This window comes from Pteropus alecto, unplaced genomic scaffold, assembly GCF_000325575.1.
Source record: "Pteropus alecto unplaced genomic scaffold, ASM32557v1 scaffold195, whole genome shotgun sequence".
Taxonomy (NCBI): Eukaryota; Metazoa; Chordata; class Mammalia; order Chiroptera; family Pteropodidae; genus Pteropus; species Pteropus alecto.
In genome coordinates this window covers 5,637,709-5,660,546 of record NW_006438073.1, presented here as the reverse complement: position 1 = coordinate 5,660,546, position 22,838 = coordinate 5,637,709, and the positions used below count along the sequence as shown (strand labels likewise).

At 47.1% G+C, this 22,838-nt stretch overlaps 1 protein-coding gene across 1 annotated transcript in view; it reads left to right on the top strand.

Annotated features, from left to right (window-relative positions):
* Window positions 1-1,894, top strand: part of PRKN (parkin RBR E3 ubiquitin protein ligase) — an 833,405-nt gene extending 831,511 nt beyond the window's left edge. Inside the window, exon 12 of the mRNA XM_015591869.1 lies at window positions 1,782-1,894. Within this exon, the coding sequence (XP_015447355.1) occupies window positions 1,782-1,894 (113 nt within the window). The remainder of the gene's footprint in view (window positions 1-1,781) is intronic.
* Window positions 1,895-22,838: the final 20,944 nt, after the last annotated feature.

The window sequence follows — 22,838 nt, the reverse complement described above, 5'->3', positions numbered from 1 at the left end:
AGTAGAAAAGTATTTTAAAGGCCCTTCAGTTAGCCTAAAACAAATGCCTTTAGTCACTTAGTCATAAATACTTTAAATTAGTAGAAGTTCTTGTCGAAGCGAGAAACGTCCAAACCTGCAGAGAATTTTATTGAGTTTATCTGAGCCAAACTGACGACAATCACTGGGAAGCAAAATCTCAGTCCTTTCTCAAGGATTAAGAAAATGCTCCGGAGAACGGCAGTTCTGCGGCTTCTGTCACAGGTTAGAGTCAGGAGGAGACAGAAGAGAGTTCATTGGAGGTCGATTAAGGGCGGGAGAAGCAAAGGCGGGAAATCTCTGGGACTGGATAAAAAGTAAACAGGAGGGACACATACTTCTTTCACGCAGGCGGGTGCAGGAGAGTTACTAATTAATATTCACAGCATCTAGAGATGGTAGGCCAGGGCCAGGATAGCCTCAGGGGCTCTGTGGGGTAGGCCCTGCGGGTTCTGGAGAAAAAGAGATGACTGATATTTCAAAGGTATGTTATCTTACATGCAAAAAGACAAAAGACAGGCTCACTTAAGGCAGAGATTGACCTTCATCCAGAAAGCTCCAGGCCCAGGACGTGCCATGACCTGCTTTTGGTTAGAAATGTTTATGTTCGGACCATCCCATAGGGTTATTTCCATCTCCGAGTTTGTAGGGCCGCCATGCTGACCTCCCCTGAGCTTGTCGGGTTAGTATGTGGCCCTTTTTTTTTGTTGTTCACATTCTCATGCCAGGTTTTGCATAATAAAAATGAGGCAGTACTGAAGTCATTACATGGGAAATTTGGCAAGAAAAACAATGACTTAACAAGATAATCGGTAAAAATGAATAATGGAGCACATTCAATGTTATGTAGGATTCAAGCAAAGAAACTGCTTTTGCCTGGAGTACTTGGGAAATTTGGTGAGAAACAGCCCTCTGCATATAACTGCAGACGAATGAATAACTTCCTGTCCCCTCATGGCAGACTTGGTGTCTGAGCCCCAGAAGCAAGTGAGGAATGTATTTAACACGAGGGAGGAGGTGAGGGATCCCCAGATAAGTCCCAAAGGAAGGGACTTTTCATGTCATGCTGAAAAGGCCCTCCTGTGTGAAAGAAGGGACCTTGAAACCAAAATCCCAGAGATCTTGGTTAAATCTCAGGCTTTGTCCTTGACCCAGAGAAAATTCCACAGCCAAGTAATACTCTCGCGAGCTGCTTTTGAAGAGGGAGGTAATATGTGTAAAGCACCTGGCGTCGTTCATTAGTTTCTTTCAATTCTCATTCTAAATAAAATTTCGTCTAGCGTTAAGGAACGTATTCCCTATTACATATTTTAATACTTCTGTCCCAACTCCTGTTTCATAAATTTTGCCAAGACAAATAACACTAAAGAAATGATAAAAATTATTCATAGATTAAATTTACATTGTCATATATCACATAGCAATTTTTTGTCCATCGATGCGTATTTAAAATATTAAATTTAATACATATTTAAAAAAGGACTTGACCCCGTCTGTGCAACACAAGGCATTCATCTCTAAATCCCACTTCAGGAGAGGAAATAAGCTCAGATTTACACACGAGATGTGTCCTCGGTGGAGGTGGCACTTCTTAATGAAGGCCACACTTTAAAACTTCCTAGTGCTTTCTGGGTGGCTTTCCTCCGCTCAGATGCCACTGTTGGCTTACTCGGGATGGTTCCCTTAGCGAGTCGTTTCTGGGACAGCGCGTTGGTGCGGGGACGAGTGTTTTCCAGCGTTTTGCCTGTGTCCTCTGCCCACAGGAGGGTGCATGCACATGAAGTGCCCGCAGCCCCAGTGCCAGCTCGAGTGGTGTTGGAACTGTGGCTGTGAGTGGAACCGCTCCTGCATGGGGGCCCACTGGTTCGACGTGTAGCTGCCGGGCCACGACGGGGCGTCCACGCCGACGAGCTTGCAACCGGAGTCCTGCTGTTGTCTGCCCCGCTTCCTTCCCCCCAAACACACACGCGCACACACACATGCACACTCATACACACGAATGCACACATGCACACACAAGCATGCACACATGCACACATGTGCGCGCAAGCACACGCACGCACATGCATGCATGTGCAAGTGCATGCATGCGCATGCACACATACACTCAAATGCACACACATACATGCACACACACGCATGCACACACGCACACGCATGCACACATGTGCACGCAAGCACACACATGCATGCACGTGCAAGCGCACACATGCGCATGCACACAATACACTCGTGCACACAAACACACACGTGCATATGCACACGTGCACATGTGTACACATACATGCACATGCGCAAGCACACACGTGTGTAGGCACTCACAAACATGCACACACACGTGCACACATGCGTGCGCACACACCTCAAGTTCTTTCCAAAATCACAAAAACAGTTACAAGGATCCCTTTCCTTGTGACCCTATTTAAAAAAAAAAAAAAAAAAAGGCAGAGCTGTCTGTGAGCCCAGCGCGGAGCAGGCTCGGGCCTCAGCAATCCGCAGATGGAGCGCGAAGAGCGTGCCATTCTGTCCTTTGCAGGGATGGTCATTCTTGATGGATTCCAGGCCTAAGTCCATGGAGATTTCTCAGGTTTAATTTCCTGCATTTTGCCTCCGGCAAACGTTGAGAAGAAGCCGTGGCTGCGGCGAAACCAGTCCCGAGGGACGGCAGGGACTGGTGGGTTCCGAGAGACCGAGGCCGTGGCTCCTCCGAGCTCCAGTCGTGGCTCTCAGAGCAGTGCTCTCAGCTACAGAGAGCGCCGATGGCCAAGGAGCCGCAAGCGAGAGGCAGAACTATGTGTTCGTCCTGAAGACTTCTGTCTGTACACACGGCACCGATGAAAACACGCTGCGCACCAATCGGCGTGTCGATTAAGTGAGAAAGTCGGAGAGCTAATGCGAATGTCGAATGTTTAAATCGCAGGGAAGAAATCAAAACGCGATGTGCTTTCATTCCGCTTAGTTATTGCAAGTTTAGAAAGAAATTGCTTTTCAGAAAATAGTACCAGATCTATCATTGGATGTTAAACGTTGATTTTGCAGCTTGGGCAATAAGCTAATAGATGTGGCTTCACTGTAAACTTAATGGACAAAGTGCCTATAAAGGAGACATTTTTAGAAATGATTTCATAATGACTCTCAGTGTTAACAAGAGTGCAGGTTATTAAAACAGATTTTTTTTCAAAAAGGAGCATTTCCAGGACTATCAAAATGAAACCGTGCCTGACTCTCTGTCAGAAGGGTTTCTGCTCCTTCTGCTTAGTCATGCTGTGTCCCCAGTCTGTAATCTGGGGACTGCTCCGGGGACATACTTTCCCCGAGGGTGGCAAACTCACACCAGAGCACTTTCTCATGTTCACGCGGACTGAATTGCAGTGTTGACCAAATTGGCATCTTTTTTTTTTTTTGAGGCATTTTCAGCACATCAAAAAGATGTATTTACACCAAATACAGCAAGCCTCATTATAACCACTGTCTTTCGTCCTCATTGTCTTCTCAGAAGATGGTGACCATAACTGAGGGCAGATGAGGTCACTAGCACGTGGGGTCCCTTTTGGATCTGGGGACCCTGGAAATTATGAAATCGGTGGCAGGGCTTCTCTTTGTAGACGTAGCATCAGGAATCCTTGCTGAGGGGAAAGAGGGGGTGACCTCAGACAATTTCCCGAGAACCTCCGCCCCTCTCACCCTCATCATCCATCCAGGGACAGCCCTTCCTGCCACACCTGGGACAGGGTGACGAGTGGCAGCCACATCGGCATCGACAGCCTCATCCGGCTTCCCTCGGTGCGACGTCGCCCCCTGGCAGAGGCGACAGAGAGCCAAGGTGTGAGCGTGAGAAAGAGGACGGTCACCAGGCCTGAGCCCGCACGTCCCAGCGGCCGGCGTTGCTGCTCAGTCAGGAGCCACTCGGGGCCTGACTTACGTTCCCGACAAGCCCAGTGAGGAGCAAGCAGCTCCTCGCGCTGACCCGATGTGACAAATCAGACGGCTCCCCCTGACCCTCATGGAGCACGCGGAGGTTCGCCTCCTCCAAAGCTTCTGGGCTTGCGGGTGCCGCCATGACGCCCGTCTGCCGTGGCCAACGGGTTTGCTCCTGGGCTTTCGGGTGCCATCAAAGTCCCTAGGTCTCTGCTCCTTTCCAGAATAGAATGTCGATTCTTTAAACAAATTTTAATTAAAAACAAAAAAAAACACAGCCTCTGTAAAAGAATGTGAATCACAAACCACTGTAAACGAACATGTCTGAGCATGAACGATATAACGAAATGTGAACATCTCCAAAGAATAAAAATCAAGTCTTTGCACAAGAATCTTTATTTTTCTCTGAAATGTGTAAAGAAGTACTTGACAACTAAGCTTAATATTGTAGTCACATTGTCAATAAAAGCATCAAAAGAGCTTTGAGTCCGTCTTTGAAGATGTATTTTCAGTAGCTGCAGAAGGTGTGGGAGGCACACCCGGACCCTCGCGCCTGGGCCTTACTGTGCTTGGCCCTAAAAGCGAGGCGGTGGCCATTTTTATCTCTGTTCTCAGCTCCAGATTAACCCAGGTTGTCTTTCTTCTTAAAATAAGGCAGCTTCTTAAATGCTAGCAACCCTCGAAAGGGCTCTATAAAGCAAATCATCATTTAAAAATCTAACGGTTACTTTCTTGACTTACCAGCAAACTTTTCCAATAAATGTTTAAAACAGAAGTTAGGGCTGGGAAGACACCACCAGGTTCTGTCAGTAATGGCATCACAGAGAAGTCCGATGACTCTGCATTGCTCTCAGTTGGGGGGGTGTTGACGTCTCTTTACGACTGTTTCAATGGCTACACTTTGTTCATGTCACAAGGAGGCCATGAACTGGAATGGGACATCTTTGGAGAGCTCTCATACGTATATCAGACAGGCAGAGACACGCTAAGCGCCAGACACCGCAGGAAATGCTCTGAGGGAATAGAGTTTCTAGGAACAATCTGGCATTGACGGAGCAGAAAGGCAGCAGAAAATGTGGGAGTGTAGGCGTCTCCACTACCTACCCGTGTGAACTTGGGGGACAATACAACATCCAGTTAATGGGCCATTACGAGGACTAAACGAATTCATTCACATAAAGCACTTAGAACAGCGCCTCGCACGTAGCGAGCGCTCAGTAAGTGTTCCCTGTCACTAATAAGTGAACAAGTCAGTGGAGCCCACCAAGCACTCACAAAAAACACGACTCGTGCAAACTAATTGCAGATGCCAGGGGTGCGTGTTTGAATGTGCGTTCATAGACTTACTGGTTCTATGGTAGAGTCAGGGGCCTGGTTCATGGTGCATTTACATATATTGGATTATCTTGGACACAGCGCCAGAAGCTTCCTTATAAAAGCGGGCTGCCAGCTGTTGGCAAGGCTTGATGGGACCAGATCCAGCTGTTACACAGGTCGTCTCTGGGATGTAGGTCGAAGTTGGTACTAGGACTGGAAACGAGTAAGCACGGATGTGGAATGCTCATTCAAAAGCAAACAGCAAATGCGTGGAAAGTCAAGGTCGTCATTTGGGTGGGGTACGTGTCCCACCACTGTATACCCTTGCTGGGCCATTTCTGATACCATGGAGAGTCAGTTTTTAAAAGAAAACCCTATTTTAAAACAACATTGAGCCCATCTTCAGTTACTTGCTGTGAATAAACTTGCCAACCAAAACTATTTAAGAACTTTCACTGAAGTTTGAATAATTTTGCAAAAAAAAAATTTAAAAAAGGCAGGACGATTGTCTGGGCAGGTCTGTTTGGCACATGGGTTGCTGTCACTGCTTCGGTGGGACCGTGGTGTTCCCCGATCTCATCCTCCGACGTGTAGGCTGGGAGAATCCACTTTGTCACTGAGTCAGGACTGACTCACACTAATCCAACTCATAAGAGAACGAGGCGTCAGACCCAGAAGGTCAACTTACAACTTACATTTACAATGAGACACTCACCTCCTGACCTTGACATGTGATTTGCCATCTGTCTAGAATCATGTCTTTGTAACCCTCTCCTCCCCGTTTTGACTGGCCAGTCTTAGGTCTCCATTTAATCAACTCCAGAAACCCTTCTCTGACCATCCCGGTGCCCAGTAAGGTCCCCTCCTCTACGTTCCCAGGGCCACACTTCTTCCCAGATGACAGCTGCATGGTATTTGTCCCAACACCAACAACATCTCCAATTCTCTAGACACCAACCGGGTGCCCTTCACGTCAGTTCAATTCTGACACTGACTACCCAGGGAAAGGCTCAGACTCCGTTGGGGTAGGGTTTGATTTCACAAGACTGCCCCGACTGCAGACACCGGTCACAAGGCTCAGGTTGCCACCTGTACTTCTGACCAACTGGCTATAAATCAGGAGTTCCCATGAGCCCCTCCCCAGGCTCAATAAATAATTCACTAGAATGGCTCACAAAACTCAAGAGTGTGCTTTACTTACTATTACCAGTTTACTATAAAGAGCTCAAACTCCAGAACAGCCAAACAGAAGAGCTGGGTAGGGCGGGTGTGGTATGGGGGTGGGGTGCAGAGCCTGTCGCCCTCCAGTACCTCCATGTGCTCACCAACTAGGAGGCTCTCTGAACCCAGTCATTGAGGAGTTTTTATGGAGGTTTCATTAAGTAGGCGTGATTGACTGTGTCACTGACCATTAGTAAATAACTTAATCTTCGGCCCTCCCCGCTTCATCGAGGTCAGGGGTTGGGGCTTAAAGTTATGCCTTGGTTTTTCTGACAAGCAGCCCCCTTCCTGAAGCCATCTAGGAAGCCACAGTCATCTCGCTAGCACACAAAAGACAATCTTCACCACAGAGATTCCAAAGGTTTTAGATGCTGGATGCCAAGAACCGAAGTATATTTCTTATACTCATTAATATTTATTATAATTTATTTACATATTATATATCTATATCACCATAGCATTTAATATGTAAAATTTTAATCACTTATTTACTTACCTGTATCCCCTTAGGAGCGGATAAGAAGAACATAGCTATTATACTCACCTTCGATCCAGAATACCCAGTGCCAGGCCAGCCACTTACCAGGCTTTGTAACTAGGGAATTGCATTTCTAAATTCCGAGCCAACCTACATGGAAAATCAAACTGTAACAGAAAGCTTTCTCATTGAGCCTAGACTCAAAGCCACGTGACTCACCACGTGACGCTGTTGATCACTTCCCCTGGGCAGAGGCATCAATTTCCATTAAAATGATACATCTGACTCAGGCCAGAACCCCTGGTCTTAGGTCAGATAAGCCCACCTCCAAGAGGCCCTGAGACACATGGTCAAATGGTCCTGCCCTTGAACTCCCCATTAGGACTGTACCACCCTCCTCCCCCAGTGGCCCAAGTGACCTCCCCTGTACATGGGGCATTTTTTTTTTTTCTCCAGAAACACAAGCAAAGGCAAACTCCTTTCTACAGATAGCATGCTTTGTCCACGATTCTTGGGTTCTTAAATTCAAACACAGAGTGACTTCAAGAGTAATTTTGAGGGATGGCATTTAACATCAAATCTCCACTCAATATTTTTTTCCCCCGTACAGTTTTCTTCATGTTTTTCTTTTCGTTACAAAATAATTATCCCGTTATCACATGCTCATTACAGAAAGTAAAAAAGGCAAAAGGAAAAAAATCACTACCTAGAAATAATTATTTTGCAAGTTGCTTATTTCCACTTAAAAACATATGATGAGCATCTTGCCACGTCAATAGATTTCTAAGATGACAATTTTCAGGGCTTCATCATGGTCTAATGTCTGCTAATTAATTTTTTTTTTCTTTTTTGAAATTTCTGGATCGAATTTAAAAGCATGTTTTTCAGGTAGTCACTAAACAAATGGGATATGAACACTGTTATGCAACATGAAAGAATATTCACAATATAACGGTAAGTGAAAAGGAGTTTACCAAAATCGGATGTTCACTGGAACCGCAATTATTTTTAAAAAATTAATTCCAAAAAAATGATCGAAGAACATACATGAAAATGCAGCTCGCTGTGGTGATAAAATGATATGTGAATTTGTGCTTGTCGCTACTTTCCGTGTTTCTTGGCAATGTGAAAAATCCCTTTCTAAGGAAAACAATGTTCCTTAAATCTCCATGACAGTTAAAGACGCCCATATATTACACGCTCCCAAGGAGCGAAGATTTTCCAACCAATAATTCTCTTCTTGAATTTTAATAATTCTGATCTCGAACTTTGCCGAAGCGACAAGGAAACGTAGCAAAGTCACTACACTGCTACTTTCGAAGGGATTTTGCCGGAGGAGTTGGGAAAAGGCGGGGCGGGAGGGAGCGAGCTGGACGGTCCGGGAAGACGGCGTCTGCGTCCAGCCCCGGCGTGAACACCACGTTGCTGCGTTTCTGCTGAGCACCTGCTCGGCCTGTGGTGGGCGACTCCCCTTCCCGCCTGGCCCAGGACGGAGCCGGTTCCCGGCACACGGAGAGAACGCGTCGGGAAGTCGGTCAACGTGCCAAGGTAAGTAGCCTCTTCTGTCTTATCAGCATGAAAGAAAAGGTTTTTATGTGTCCGATTTCTCCCTCCAAAAAGCATCTTTCCCAGCGTCAACCATCCATTTCGAGAAGCTGCGATAAGCCCGCTACACCCAATGGAGTAAGTATGTGAGAAAGACGTGGACGGAATTCAGCTGGGCGCTGTGCAGAGGGAGATGACCTGTTTTGTGCACAGGTGATGGGACATAGACTTCTCTCTGCTGTACGGTCAATCGAATCAAGTCATTTTCAATTTAAAAAAATAATAATAAAATATTGAAAACAGCCTTGGGCAAACAGGGCTGCGTTGGCCGCCCTGCCCGTGGGCCACATTTTGAGCAGCCAGGCTCCGGGCAGCAAGCAGCACGCGGTCATTTGCTTAACATTCGAGGCCACTTCTGAGAACGACTGTAGCTTCTGAGGAAACATTTATGTCAGCTTAGGAGTCCGTTCGAGTTCACTTCATTTTCATTTTCTTCTGCTAACTTCACGTGAGACGAAAATTAGGATTTCACAGGAAAAGAGCACATCTCGTATGAGTCCCTTTCCATGTAACGGAGCCACGCTTACTTGCGTTTATTTCTGTCATCCATCGTTCCTTCCACCTGCGTGCTCGGCAGATTGAGGACAGGAAAGACACTTACCAAAAGCTATGCCAGCTTTTGGAGAGTGGTGATGTTTGGGCTGCTTTTTTCTTTTCTTCTCTGTGCTTTTCTTTAGTTCCTGAATTTTTTATGACAAGGAGGCATCATTTTCACACCAAAAAAAAAAAAAAAAGTCATTACTTAAAAGAGAGAAGGTCAACAGAAACCAGAGACCAACTTCATTGGTAAACACGTGTCAAGGGGTCTGAATGGGGCTGCTGGCGAGCATGGCCACTGCGATGCCCACGTGAGCAGAGTCTAAAGGTAGACAAGTTGACTGAGTTCAAGGGTGTTCAGGTGTTCTGTTAAAACCGGACATCCATCTGTTGCCTTGAATGTGTCTAAATGGGTCTGATTAGTGAATTAACCATTGCCAGGACCTTACACCCCCACATAGGGTGGGGAGGGTGGCCGTGTAGACCAGGCAACCACCTGAGGGTTCCCTGGGACCCTCCTTGACTGGACAATTCTTCATAGACTCTTAGGCCATGAGACCTTCTCCAAATGCTGAATTTCCATTCCTGGCTGCCTGGCTCCATTCTGCATTAATACTCATTAGTTGCACTTACGAATGGCTTATCCTACTTACGTGCATGAGCTAAAATGTTCGTTAATTTAAAGGACTGAATTCAGAGAACTAAATCTTTACATATGTAATATAACTTAGATGTGGACATTTTAAATACAGAACCATAAGAACAGTTTTAACATCATATTTAGAGAACTGTCCACTACAACCAGGTAAGTTTTAATCCCATTAATTTAAAGATATATCAATATTGAGAAATCTATTAAATATAGCATTTCACAATATATCCAAATTTATAACATAAAATAATATCATTTGATGGCAAAACAGCGCTGGGTAAAAGTAAACATGCGTTCTAACTGAAGAACAGACCTTTAAAAGCTAGAGGTTGGAGAACGCTTTCTCAGCTTGGTAAAGAAAATGGCTCATCGTCGAAACCTGTAGGATACTTGTTAAATTCAACCCTCATTAAAATAAGAAACAGCACAGTGACCATGACTGGTTATTCACCCAGCATCTGTTCTCTCCTTTTCCTGACGAACCTTGACCCCTCCCTGGGTCCAGCCTCACGCCTCAGGGGTGGGTGACCGACCCCAGCCCAGAGAAATAAAAACGCATATCCAGGCAAAATCTTCTACATGGATGTTCAAAGCAGCTTTATGCACGACAGCCAAAATGTAGAAGCAGCCCAGATGCCATCGACCGATGAATAAATAAACAGCGTGTTATGTCCATAGAACAGAAGATGATTTGTCCACGAAAAGAAGTAAAGTGCTGATCCGTGGTACAGTGTGGCTGAGCCGTGAGGACGTTATGCCAAGCGAAAGAAGTCACACACAAAGGCCCCCATTATGTGGTCACTTTTATATGAGCTGTGCAGAACAGGCAAATCCACAGAGACAGCGGGTCAGTGGTTGTCTAGGGCCAAGCTGGGGGGCGATGGGATCCACTACTAAAGGGACAGAGTTTCTTTTGGGGGCGACGGAAATGTTCTGAGGTTGATTTTGGTGCTACGCTCTGATTAGTACGTTCTGGAATCTCAAGGTCGCAGGAGAGTAGCTTGGGCCCTGCTCCCCTGCCCCCACACATGGATGGAGCCGCCAGGAGGGGTCCAGCCGTGGGGCCACCACCGCTACGGGTTTCTCCTGGGAAAACCGCAGGGGGCCTGCCCCCACTGCCACTTCGCGTGCGACAACTCCCCTCCTTACCTGCTCTCAGGTGACAGTGGCCCGGACTCCCCGCGGAGGTCAGGGGGGAGCAGCTCTCTGCAGCCACTGGCCACTCGGCAAAGCGATGATGCCTAAATGCCCACGCAAACTCCTCGTCGGCACCTCCAGCCCATGAAACGAAACTTCTTTGCTTTCTCTGACCCAGGGTTCCCGAACCTCGGCAGCACAGACATTTTCAGCTGGATCGTTCTCTGTGGCGGGGCCTCCTGTGCTTACAGGATGTTCAGCTGCATCCCAGGCTTCCGCCCACTAGATCCAGCAACGCCCCTCTCCCTGTCACCTCCAGTCGGAACAACCGAAAATGTCTCCAGACATGGCCAAGGGTCCCCTGAGGAGCAAAGCCACTCCCCACTGAGAACCACTGCCCACTGTGTTTCAGTGACATTATTTCATTGACACATCGTCCTCTCGGATTCCCCACATGTCCACACAGGAGACAGTTTTTCCTGAATTCATGGTTGGGGACTGTTTCCTCGTCTGCCTCCCATTACCTGGTAAAAGCCGTGTCATTCCTGTGGAAGGATGTGCTCCGTTGTGGCCGTTTTTGGAGACAGTCCCAGGTTATTCTGGGAGCGAATTGTAAACGGTTCTCAGCCACAGGAGAGACGGCCTTGGCGCAGAGGCAAGCGTACAATTACGGCGATTCAGGAAAGTCTCGAACTCCACGTTCTGTACTGTGTCTGTGGATAAACACTCGAGCAGCCACAGTCCTTTTTTCTAGCGTCTGTCAAGAATGCTCCAATTCACTTGACGTAAAAGCTCAGCTTCTCAGAAGCACAGGAACCGAATCCGGGTGTCTGCCTCCCACCACCGCGGCTCCTCTGGGAGATCTGTAATTGCTATCAAGATTTTCTGCAAACGAGAAAAAGACCATGTCCGTTAGAAGTCAGAAGTCACTCGAAGAATGTTGAAACACTTATGTGATTAAAAATATGCCATCGGCTGCTTCAGTATTGCTATGTCAGATCGCGTTCCCAGGTACAAAATGCTGTCTCAGATACAAAATTCATCCATATGACCTTTTTTCCTACGTCGTTTGCACAAAACCAACGGGATTACAGTTTCTATTGCTTAAAAGTGCGTCACATTTTACATGCGTGGCAAATGCCTACAGAATTTAATTTCCTGTTCTCGGTGCCCCTTCGTAAAAGCCATTCCACTTGAAAAGTTTCCACAGAAACTCAATTTGCCGGAGTGAGCGATGGTTCTTTGGACGCGAGCCAAAACTTCGGGGTACCAGGTTCTTTGGGTGGTGATCAGGAGCTGATGAGCACAGTGAGGTTCTACCGTGTGTGCTTTTGACTGACAGGCGACTGCTGACACTTGCCTGAGAAACGTGAGAAGACGTGACTCCATGTGATTCAGCCAACGCTGGACAGTGCAGCCGGTCCTGGAGCGAGCCTGAGTCAGGGGCTGTGGATGAAACGTCCCTCCCGGTGTCCGACTTGACGCCCCCCACGCGCGTGAGCCCGTTGGGCCATTTTTTAGACAACTCAGCCCCCAAAACACAAGGCAGCTATTCCAGCTCGTCCTCAGCCTGAGAAGCAGTCGTCTTTTTCAGCCCTGGAAGAAAAATTGATGATGTTGGATTTATCGAGAAGTACACGCGTCTCCAAAGTGGCCATCCCCTTTCAGTAATTTTAAGAGTGACGTTAAGGAGACCTTGCTTTTCGCCATGTTCTCTGGACTGGGAATTTAACCAGGTGTAGGCAGCGATGCCTCGGTCGTTCCCCTGTTCTGGGCGTTCAATGTCACACACTGCCACCTCCCTGGGAGAGACCTAGAAGGCTCCTTGCTGGACAGAGTGCACGTTCGCCCCACTCCCCTTCTGAGTGGGGCGTCTCCAAGCTGTTTCTTTTGACTTCTGCCTCTGGCATCCATGACGAGGAGACGCATCTTCCACAGACACTCCATTTTTCAGCCTCTCTCACAGAGCAGCTCGTTATCACAGCCAACCCGCAGGTGGCCAGTTCTCACCCCCTCTCTCTCCTCTCCTCGTTACCCCACCTCTCTGACCCCTCTCCACTTTCTTCTTATTTCCTTAATTCAACTTTTCTTCAACCCGCCGTCTGCGGGGCCCCTTCCAGGTGCTGAGGACTCGGGAGACCATATTGCAGCCCGTAGCCCACGGAGCACTGACTGGCCCACGGGCGGAGGGCGAGATGCACAAATCCTCAGAACCCAAGGTCGAAGGTAAACGTTCTAGAATTTTCCACTTTAAAAAAGATTGTTCACAAATAGAATGAGTTCCGGCGTCACTTTTGCCACCACTTAAACCTTCCAAGGGTGTTTGCAGATGTCGGGTGTTCCAATAATGTTAACTTGACACGAGGTTAGTGCAGCCACACAGACTTTGCTTTCAGAGACGAGGCGGGTCGTTCCAACCAGACGCTATCACGGAAATTCACAAAACACAAACTTTAAGGAAAAAAATCTCTTGATTAGAAATCTAAGAAATACCTTTCCGAGATAAAAGTATTCTCTCTGATGCTGTGTTTACACTCGCCACCCACTACGTGTTTAACAAAGGTGCCTTGAATGAGCGTATGGGTGAATGGATATATTTTCCCCTGAATATGAAAATTAATAGCTGTACATCTTAAGCCTTGTCCTTCGATCCTTGGGCCTCATTCTAACTTAGGCCAGAAATAGCAGAACATGCCTGAGCCACAAGACCCAGCTCTCAAAATATGCGGAGAGCACAGCACACAGAAATAAGTCTTTGCTTCACTTTGAGGAAAGGTTTATTGACCGCTTATCTTGTGTGTGTGTGTTGTTTTCTTTAATGGAAAAAAATTAAACATAGCTTTGTGAGTATCTCTTTTTCAAAATAGCAACGACATCAGGTTAGAGTTAAGAATGCCAATGGCGATCATTTATCAAGTACTTCTGTGCCAGGCTCTGCTAAGAATTTGACACGTGCAGCCTCTCTCTGCTCTCCTGCTTGAGCCCTCTGAGAGAGGTGACTGCATCTGAGCCGGGAAGAAGGTGACCCTTGACGAGCCTGACCTGCTCAGCGTCACCCAGCTAGGAGGCGGCCTCCCCGGAGGCTGAGCCCTGGGCTCTGAACCCCCTCTCTGTGGAGCACTTGGTTCAGGAACAGGATCACCCATGTGGAGATCTAGTTCCTCTGCATCCTTGGCCTCAGAATGAGTGCATAATACCAGAGGAGAACAGTTTACGTTGCAGGAGTATTTATTCCCCCCGACTAATCAAGTTCAGTCAACCGGCTTTAATTCGGATTTTTAAAAAAATATGTCAGAATCAAACGTGCTGACTTCCCACGGGTGCACTGAAGCAACCATGCAGTGGCAGTGGAAGGCGTTGGTGACTAAGTGAAATGTGACCGAAGACTATGTCTCATGAAGACACAGGCTGATTTTGTCAACGGTTTCACTTCCTGTTTCTCGTCTAAGCTCGGCATTGTCCCTTCACAGTGGCGATAATACAATACTCTTTTCATCCAAGTAGTTGGCAGTTTTACCAGAAGCCGTTTTATTTATCTAAGATTCTGATTGTTTTATCTAATGTTTTTTAAACTCTATCATTGGATTTTAAAGATAAAGGATAGAGTAATGCAGTTTGTAAAATAAGAAAAACGTGTCCCTGATCCCACTGTTTAAACAGTAACCCCGCACCCTGAACGATAGACAGTGATAGATAGTGTTGTTATCGGTGTCTTTTCTCTCCTGTGAGTAATTATTCGCTAGTATAATAAGGTAGAACTCTTTGGGTTTTAATGCCCTGCCCCTTCTGTTTTGGGTAATATCTGAAGGACATTGTGCAAGAGAAAATACTGGTCCTTTCAGACTGAGAGAAGCTGTCCGGAAGATTCACGGGGTAAAGGAAATGCACAGTAAAGAAAAACTACAGTTTGCAAACGAATAGACCTGGTGCACATCACCGCCCGCCCGCCCACGGCTGCCCGATTACTCCCCACGATCTAGTGGACAGGGACCGCGTCACATCGGGTAGACTCTGGACCGTGTTTTTCAGGAGAAGAAAGCAGCCTGTGCCTGGATCACAGGCAACTGTCGAGCAGCTGGGGGCCAGCCTGTTCCCAGATGAGACCACGAGGACAGGCCCCCACGGTGCACCCAGTGGCTGGTTCAGACGTGAGGCGGTGAGGCTTTCATCAGGACGCAGACAGGTCACGTGGGACGGGCAGGATGGAACGCAAGAAATGGGGAAACTGAGTGGGGTGTTGGGAAAGGGTTCAAAAATTCGCCCTCCATCCCCGAGAGTCCAATTTCAGTCCTTCAGACAATTTGGATAGGAGAGGAGGAAGCCAAAATGGAAGAAGAAAGTGCTCCGTGACTCTGTGATTCCGAAGGGCGATGCCTTTCCTCCCGGGTCTGCAGTACAAGCCGACCTGATCTCACGTCTGTGGTGGAATCGATCATGGCTCGATGTGCCCACAGGGCTTACTTAACAATAACCTGCTGCCGAGATATTTATGCTAGAGCTCAGGATGCACGCAGTCCCGAAAAGCTGCACAGGGAATGAAGATTGAGAGAGAGCGAGAGAGAGAGAGAGAGAGAGAGAGAGAGAGAGAGAGAGAAGAGAGAGAGAGGCGGGGAGGGAGGGAGGGAGGGAGGGAAGGAAGGAAGAGAGAACAGAGAGCCTAAAACTTAGCTATCTTAAGTTCTAATAAAAGGTAGTCACAATTACGAATTATATTTCTTCCATGGCCTAACTTTCTAGATGTCCTACTGCCACAGTTAGGTGCCGGGGGTGGAGGTGTGCGGACCAGAGCTGCGAGCTCCTGCTGTGAGCAGTCTCTCCTTTAAAGAGGATTCTCCAAGTAGGCTTATCTGTGGGGGCGGCTCGTTACCAAATAAGAGAGGAGATTTTTCCTCTGGAGTCTGATGGGGGAGGTTTGCCTTTTGAATGGTGTGCCCCTGTGGCCATGAACGTGCTGTCCATTCCCACAAAAGCCTCTCTGTGACAGATGGGTTGCAGTGAATGCAATCAGAGCAGAAGCTCTGGCCTTCTTTGCCGTTGGAAATGCACTCACTCCTACGGCGCAAAGAGCCATCCTCCTCCCGCGCACGTCACTTACGGCGTGGTTTGCATCCGCTCTCAGTAGTTTTGTAGCTTGGGAGCTTGGAAGATAGATGACGTATGATTCACAGTAATTCTGATGCGTTTCACTCCGAACGGGTTTGCCAAGTTCCTGACTGTATCTCTAACCACTGGTGACTTAAATACCCCCTAACGAATGACAGAAAGCCGCAGCTGCAAAAAGTGTATCCTGTGGGGTGTAAGGTTTCCGCTCAGATCGATGAGGAGAGCTTGAAGGTCGTGTAGTTCCCACGTGGAGTCCATGAATCGTATACGGTCTCACGCCCTTTTAAGTCTGAAGATACATCAAAGAGCATTTTTTCGGTCATTCATCTGTCCTTCGTTCATTCAGCTAACATCTGTTTAGGGACTTCAGTATGTGTCATCTTGTGCTAGATCCTGAGTTGAGCTGGTTAAGCAGGGAGGGGTAAGAGTGGATTTAAGGCTGAAAGTTACATCATCTCTGATCAAAAGAGCTAGAGCAACATTGCGTTCAATCGTAATATTGACACAATGTTAAATTCCTGAATTATACTGTAACTCTACAGAAGAATGCCATGTTCTGAAGAGATATGTTTAGGGGTAAAGCTTGCAAAGTGTAGAACTATCAAATAGTTTGGCAAAAAGAATATGTGTGTGTCCTTATATATGTATGTGTAGACACACATATATAATGTATATACAATGTATACACTATGATATATGTCTATAGAAGGAGAGAGCAAATGTTGCAAATTATTAACAATTGGTTAATCTAGGTGAAGAGCATAGGAGTGTTCATTGTACTTATTTTTTACCTCTTCTGTACTTTTAAATGTTTTCATAGTGCAAAGAGGAAAATTTATTGTCTCTGACCTCAAGGAACTTATTATCTAGAGATCGATTTTTTTCTAATAAAAAGGAAAGGAGGGGAGGATTAGATTAAAGACACAAGGTCAGAAGTCACTCAAAGAACTTTGAAACTCTTAAACCAAAGCTAGAAATCACTGGTGAGGTGGTCTGGGCAGCCCACACCTGTATACAGGAAGAAGCCCTGTGGTGGATGCACGGGGTCCAGCTGAGCCCCAGCCTCTGCTCGGGGGTTCCAGCTAAGTTCCCCCAACCCCCACCACCACCCCAGCTTTTTCTTTTCAAGTGACATCTCTCTTAAGCAAGAAACACCTCACCTTTACAAGGCACAAGAGAGAAGGAAGTCCTAGAGAAGCCATTACAGGTACCTGACCCAGTATCCGAAATTCGGGCACGTTATTACAATGAGCTCAGCGAGCACTTTTTAAACCTGTTTCCTCTGCCAGGTGTGGTTCTCAGGCTTCTCATCTTCAGAAAACAAAGGTTTTTAAAGGAAGAAGAGCAGCCTTTGGTGCCCGGCTTGTGTTTAGCGTTAAAAGGTTTAGATGAATGTCGGTCATTGGAATGAATGGATGAGGGATGGGGAAGTAGGCGGATGTCGGGCGGTGGAGCAGGGCAGTTTGGATGGATGTTGGGTTGATGTTGGATAGAGTTAGTGGATGCATGTTTCTCTCCACGGCCCGTCCTGGGATAGAGAGAGGGAGGGAGGTGGGACAATACATAGGGACAGAGACTTTTCCCAGTAAAGAGGACAGACAGGCAGGCAGGCTGGGCGCTAGGGTCTGAATGAACGTAGAACATGGAGAGACAGCATTCGTGGTTTCTGGGCCAGACTAGAGGAGCAGCTGTGGAGGCTGAACAGTTAATAGGCTCTTACGGTGGCCGGATTTCAGGTTCTGAGGCTTCCGTACCCGCAAAGAATTTTTTGTTCTCAGCAGACACGGAATGTTCTCTGGCCCAGTTGGTGTTTAATTGCTCCATAGCCCAGGTGACCAAGGTTTTTTCTATGGCCTTTCTTAGCCCATTGTCAGCAAAGGAGGAAGGCACAGGACCAGAAGGATGTGATGTGGTGATACCTGCCTTCATCCTGGCTTCTGGAGCCGCCGTTTCTGAATGGCCTGGGCTCTGTCCCCTCCAACTGGCCTTCTCCATTCCTCCTGACCCCACAGAGCCTGCGAAACAATCCAGGACTCCAGTGTGTGGTATCAGTCACTACCTTGGTTGGAATGTTGTGGGAATAGATCCTTCTGGAATGAATGAACAACCCATTGATCATTCTTCACTCCAGTTTGCGTCTTAGAAGTAAGTCTGAAAATATTATGCAGAAACTTCGACTATGAGAATTTTATAAAGTCCATTATGACTAGTTTGTTTTCATAGTGATTCACGGTAACTTTCAAAGTGAAAAGAGCCTGTTAGGGGCTAAATTGTGTCCCCCACAATTCATGTTTTGAAGTCCAACCCCCCAATACTTCCAAATGCGACTGTATTTGGAGACTAGGCCTTTAAAGAGGTGATTAAGTTACAGCGAGGTCACTAGGGAGGCTGGTGACCTTATTAGAAGAGGAAATGCAGACGCCAACACACAGAGGGACAACCATGGGAAGCCCCAGGGAGGAGATGGCCGTCTACAAGCCAAGCAGAGCCCAGCCCTGCTGGCACCTTGATCTTGGACTTTCAGCCCCCAGGACAGGAGAAAAAGCACTTCCTGTTGGTTAAGCCCCCAGCGTGTTCCTTTATCATGGCAGGCCTAGCATACGGGGCATAAATACCCATCGGCAGGGGCAACAAGGGAAGGGGAACCACAGAAGGCTTTTTTGGTGCCCATCCTATGAGCAGTAAGGGATGGGGAGGTGAGGGACATGTCACTAAGAAGAAAGGAGGTGGCCCCCTTCCCAGGAAAGTGACCCCCGCGAGACCACCACCTCTGACATTTCACAGCAGCGCGGAGCCCCGACCGAGAAGAGCGGACCCCCATTTAGAAGCAACGATGCATTCACCCCACACCCCCTCAGAGCCACGAGTGACAGGTGAGAGCAAAGATAGAGAAACCAGAATAGCAGATCCAAAAAGGCAAAATGCGTGAAGAATCTGAGCCCATTTTGCAAGGAAGAAACCAGCCCTTGCAGGCTTTATGGTGTCTTCAGAACGCCGCCCACTCACGCACCTGGAAGGCGCAAGGCCCAGGGCATGGCGGTCAGGGCCTCGGACCAAGACCTGAAGCTGCGGCTTCTGGACGGGCTCCCTGGGAGCTCGCACCACGTTGCTGCTTTCCACTCGACTCCTGCCACGCCTCCACTGTGCATCTAGAAAACGAAGACATGGACATAGCTGGCCTTCAAGGTCCCTTTTTGTACTAAAATTCCACGGTCTTGATTTCCAGTGATGATTCATCGTGAGTCAACAAGAAGTTAAATTATTCTCTGAATATTCTCGTTTCAGAAAACAGGCAAGCGTGTATCTGTTGGATGAATGTTTCCATCACAGTTATTAGAATTTGAAAACCATTCTGTTATTTAAAGATGAAAGGTGCAGATACGGGGAATGAATTTTTGTGAAGCTTCTCATCCCCCGTGGTGCTCAATGGGAAGTGGCCGTCTTTGTAGCAATTTCTTCAGATTGTGTGTTGTGCATTGTCAAGGTCAGAGGGCTCCACGTTCTGAAGTTGCGTATTACGTTTCTGTGTATGACAGCATTGAAAGTTGATGTGCCATATCCAATTCCAGTTTTCTTTCAGAAGTCGGATTATTCAAGCAAACGAATTTGGGCATTTGCAATGCAGTGAGCATCTTCCTTGCTTAGAAGTCAGTGTCTTCCCAATGCCAGTAGTCTACAGATGATTGTATGTATCCATCTTTAAATTATTTGAAAATCGTAATTATTTCAAAACAAAATAACAAAGCGATTCGAAGATCGTATCTCCGTTCCTTTCCTCTAAGCCAAAGACACATTTACTTCTTTCTGTTTAAATATTTACCCCTTAAATGAGATAACAATTTCGCAGCGCCAGGAGGTCACTGCAGAGCAGGACAGACTGCGGGAATTCGTTGGGACGGAGAACACACGCCCCCTTTTATTCCGCCCCGCCCACTCCACCTCCCTCCCCCTGACATTTCTGGACTTCATGTTCTTCTTTCATCGGTTTTGTTGGTTCCAGTTTCTTTGATTCTTTTTCATTCTAAGACAAACGCTCTCACTTGAAGGAAAAGCGTGATTCTCTCCGTATGAATTGTTTGGGACGCTTGAACCGCTGATTTTGCTCCGTGACTCCCTGCCGGAAAGTGACGCTCTCCGACACCTGTTGACGGAGGAGACGGTGCCTGGAACCAAGCAGTCCCTGAGTGACCAGTGACCCTTAGTCTCCTCCCATGAGAACATAGGTATTTATGTTTCCATCAACCCGTTCAGCAAACATTCGTCGGAGGCCTGCTATGTTTAGGTAGACTCCTAGAATGTGGGAGTTCCGAGGAATTTGGAAAATCATCTGGACCGACACCTTCATTTCGCAGTGAGGAAACCAGTGCTCCTGCGTGGGGTCGGGGAGCAGCCAGCGCCTTCCTCCATGATGGAGAGAGTCCCTTGCTCTGGCCGGAGGGGCCAGGACATGAGCAGCGGCGTGTGATGCCCGCAAAGACCTTGCCCGGGCTCAGCGGGGCATGTGGGGAGGACTTCCCATAGCTCTCTGGGCATCATGAGCTGTGGCTCTTCTAATACAGGCAGAGAAGGAAGTTCGAAGGTTCAAGTTCAAAGACATAAAACCAGAAATGTGAACGTTCTTCATGTCCACAATGGCTAATTCATTCCTCTAGCTCTAATTCAAGTTCTTTTCTGCCTGTCAGCAAAAGGAGGAAAGAACTTGCATAACTTAAACATATTATAAAAGGAGGTTCCCTTTTGACTTAGAGAAGAAAAATGACGATTTAGTACTCTCTCTGTCCCAAACGGAGGGAAATGTCGCTGGGTAGGAAAATCAACGAGCCAGTCTGGGATTCTGGAAGATGGGACGTGGACCCCGGGTGCTGGCCCTGGCTCAACTCACCTGTGTCATGGTTTCTCACCTGTAAAATAAGGAACTGGGGTAGGATGCCCCTCACGGCCCAGTATGGCTCCATGTGGAGAAAGTCATTATAGAGAAGCTTTACTCCCTGCCATAAAATCTTTCTGAGGCCAGTGTAGGTGACCGGCAGCATCCTCATTACCTAGGAAATTGCTAGAAAGGTATGTTCTCAGGCCCCACCCAAACCTACTAGATCAGAAGCTCAGGGGGTGGGGCCCAGAACTGTGTGACTTAACCAGCCCTACAAGTGACTCTGGCCCAGGCTGACCTTTGAGAAGCACTGCTCCAGTGTAGATAAAAGTCGACGTTGGCTACCCATGTGGAATGGAGCCTCTTCACCGCTGGGAAGATGATGAAAAGTGAATGGCACTTAATCAAAAATCACTCGATGTTAGAAAAAATAGATTAGACACATTAAATTTGATAAACGCGCCGCATCAAAAGATTTCCCCAAACAATATATAAACATGTAGTGTTTTCCATTCATTTTAATGCAGTTAAATAATTTTGATTTTTTTTAAAAGAACAGCAGTGTAGTTAACCAGATGTCCCTGTCTGACTAGATGTACAACCCACAGAAAGCTTTCACAGATAGATGAAGTCATATAATAATTAACTTCTAGAGAGCCGTGCGAATTATTTTTCCAAGCCATGTCATTGAGTTTTCCTGGGGGGATAACTTGTAAAAATTAAATTTAGGTAGAAGTAGATAGATCGTATACTTAGTCGTAATGTTTTCGGTATAAATATTATTTTTTTAAAAGGCAAGTAGAACACCCCTGACAATTTTCCTGTATGCACTGTGGCATTTTCCAGCTCATTTTCTCATATGAGAGGCTGACCAAGTTTTCCAGGCGTGATATTATTTGGACAGCGAACAGAGATGAGCTCCGTGTTCTCACAGGTGAGGCAAACTGTTCTGAGTTGCAGCCTCGGATTATAGTCAAGGTGAGAGAGAGAGCTGACCTTGAGTCTGGGCTGACATTACATCGTGTGCAAATCCCCTCAGCACTCACATCTGGGATCAGCTTTATACCTCAGCGTTTTGAAGGGCGCGCTAGGTGTTGCATGTCTGTGTTCGTTAGTTCTGTTTTGCTCGGGGATGTGACGTAGGGCCTACACCCCACTGCTTCCTCCTCTGCCCTGACCCTTCCTGTCCAGGTCCCGGCGCTCTTGGACTGTTTTCCTCCTGCCTCATTCACCTCTCTGTCCCCTTTACTCGTTCCTTCTCTCGTCCCCACCCTCTATGGCTACAGGCTCAGATTTCAGTCCTGAGACCACTTCACCCCGCCCTCGCTCCCAATGTAGCACTGCTAGATTTAGCAAATAAGAAACAACAAAAAAAACTCCCAGTTAAATTTGAATTTCAGATAAACAACTAACAGTATAATTTTGTAGAATAAGAATGTCCTGAATATTGCGCGGTGCCAAATATTTACTTGATTAACGAGGAAACAGTGCATGAAACATACTTATGCTAAAAATTACTGTTTATCTGAATTCAAATGTAATCAGGCATGCTGTTTCCTCTGCCAGCCCTGAGATGATTTCATCCAGTTTCGTGACTTTCGAGTCAATCCATATGCTGACTCCTCCCCAGATTTTATCTCCAGCCTAGATCTCTGTCTCCCTCTTGAACTTCACACTCCCACTTGCTAACACCTCATTGCTACGTGGATAATTAATAGATGTCTCAACCTTAACATCTCAAAAGCAATGCTCATCTTTCCCCAAATACTTGCTCTATCACAGGTAATGTTGTTTCCGCCCTCCCCCCAAACCCTGAGCACCAACCTGATTTCTTTTTTCTCACGCCCCACATCCCATCTGCCGGGAAGTCCTTTGGCCCAGCTGGTCCGCCACCAACATCTCTTGCTGGATCACTGAGAACACCTCCTACTCCGGTCTCTGCTTCCTCGAGACCCACATACCAGCAAGAACGATTCTCCTGA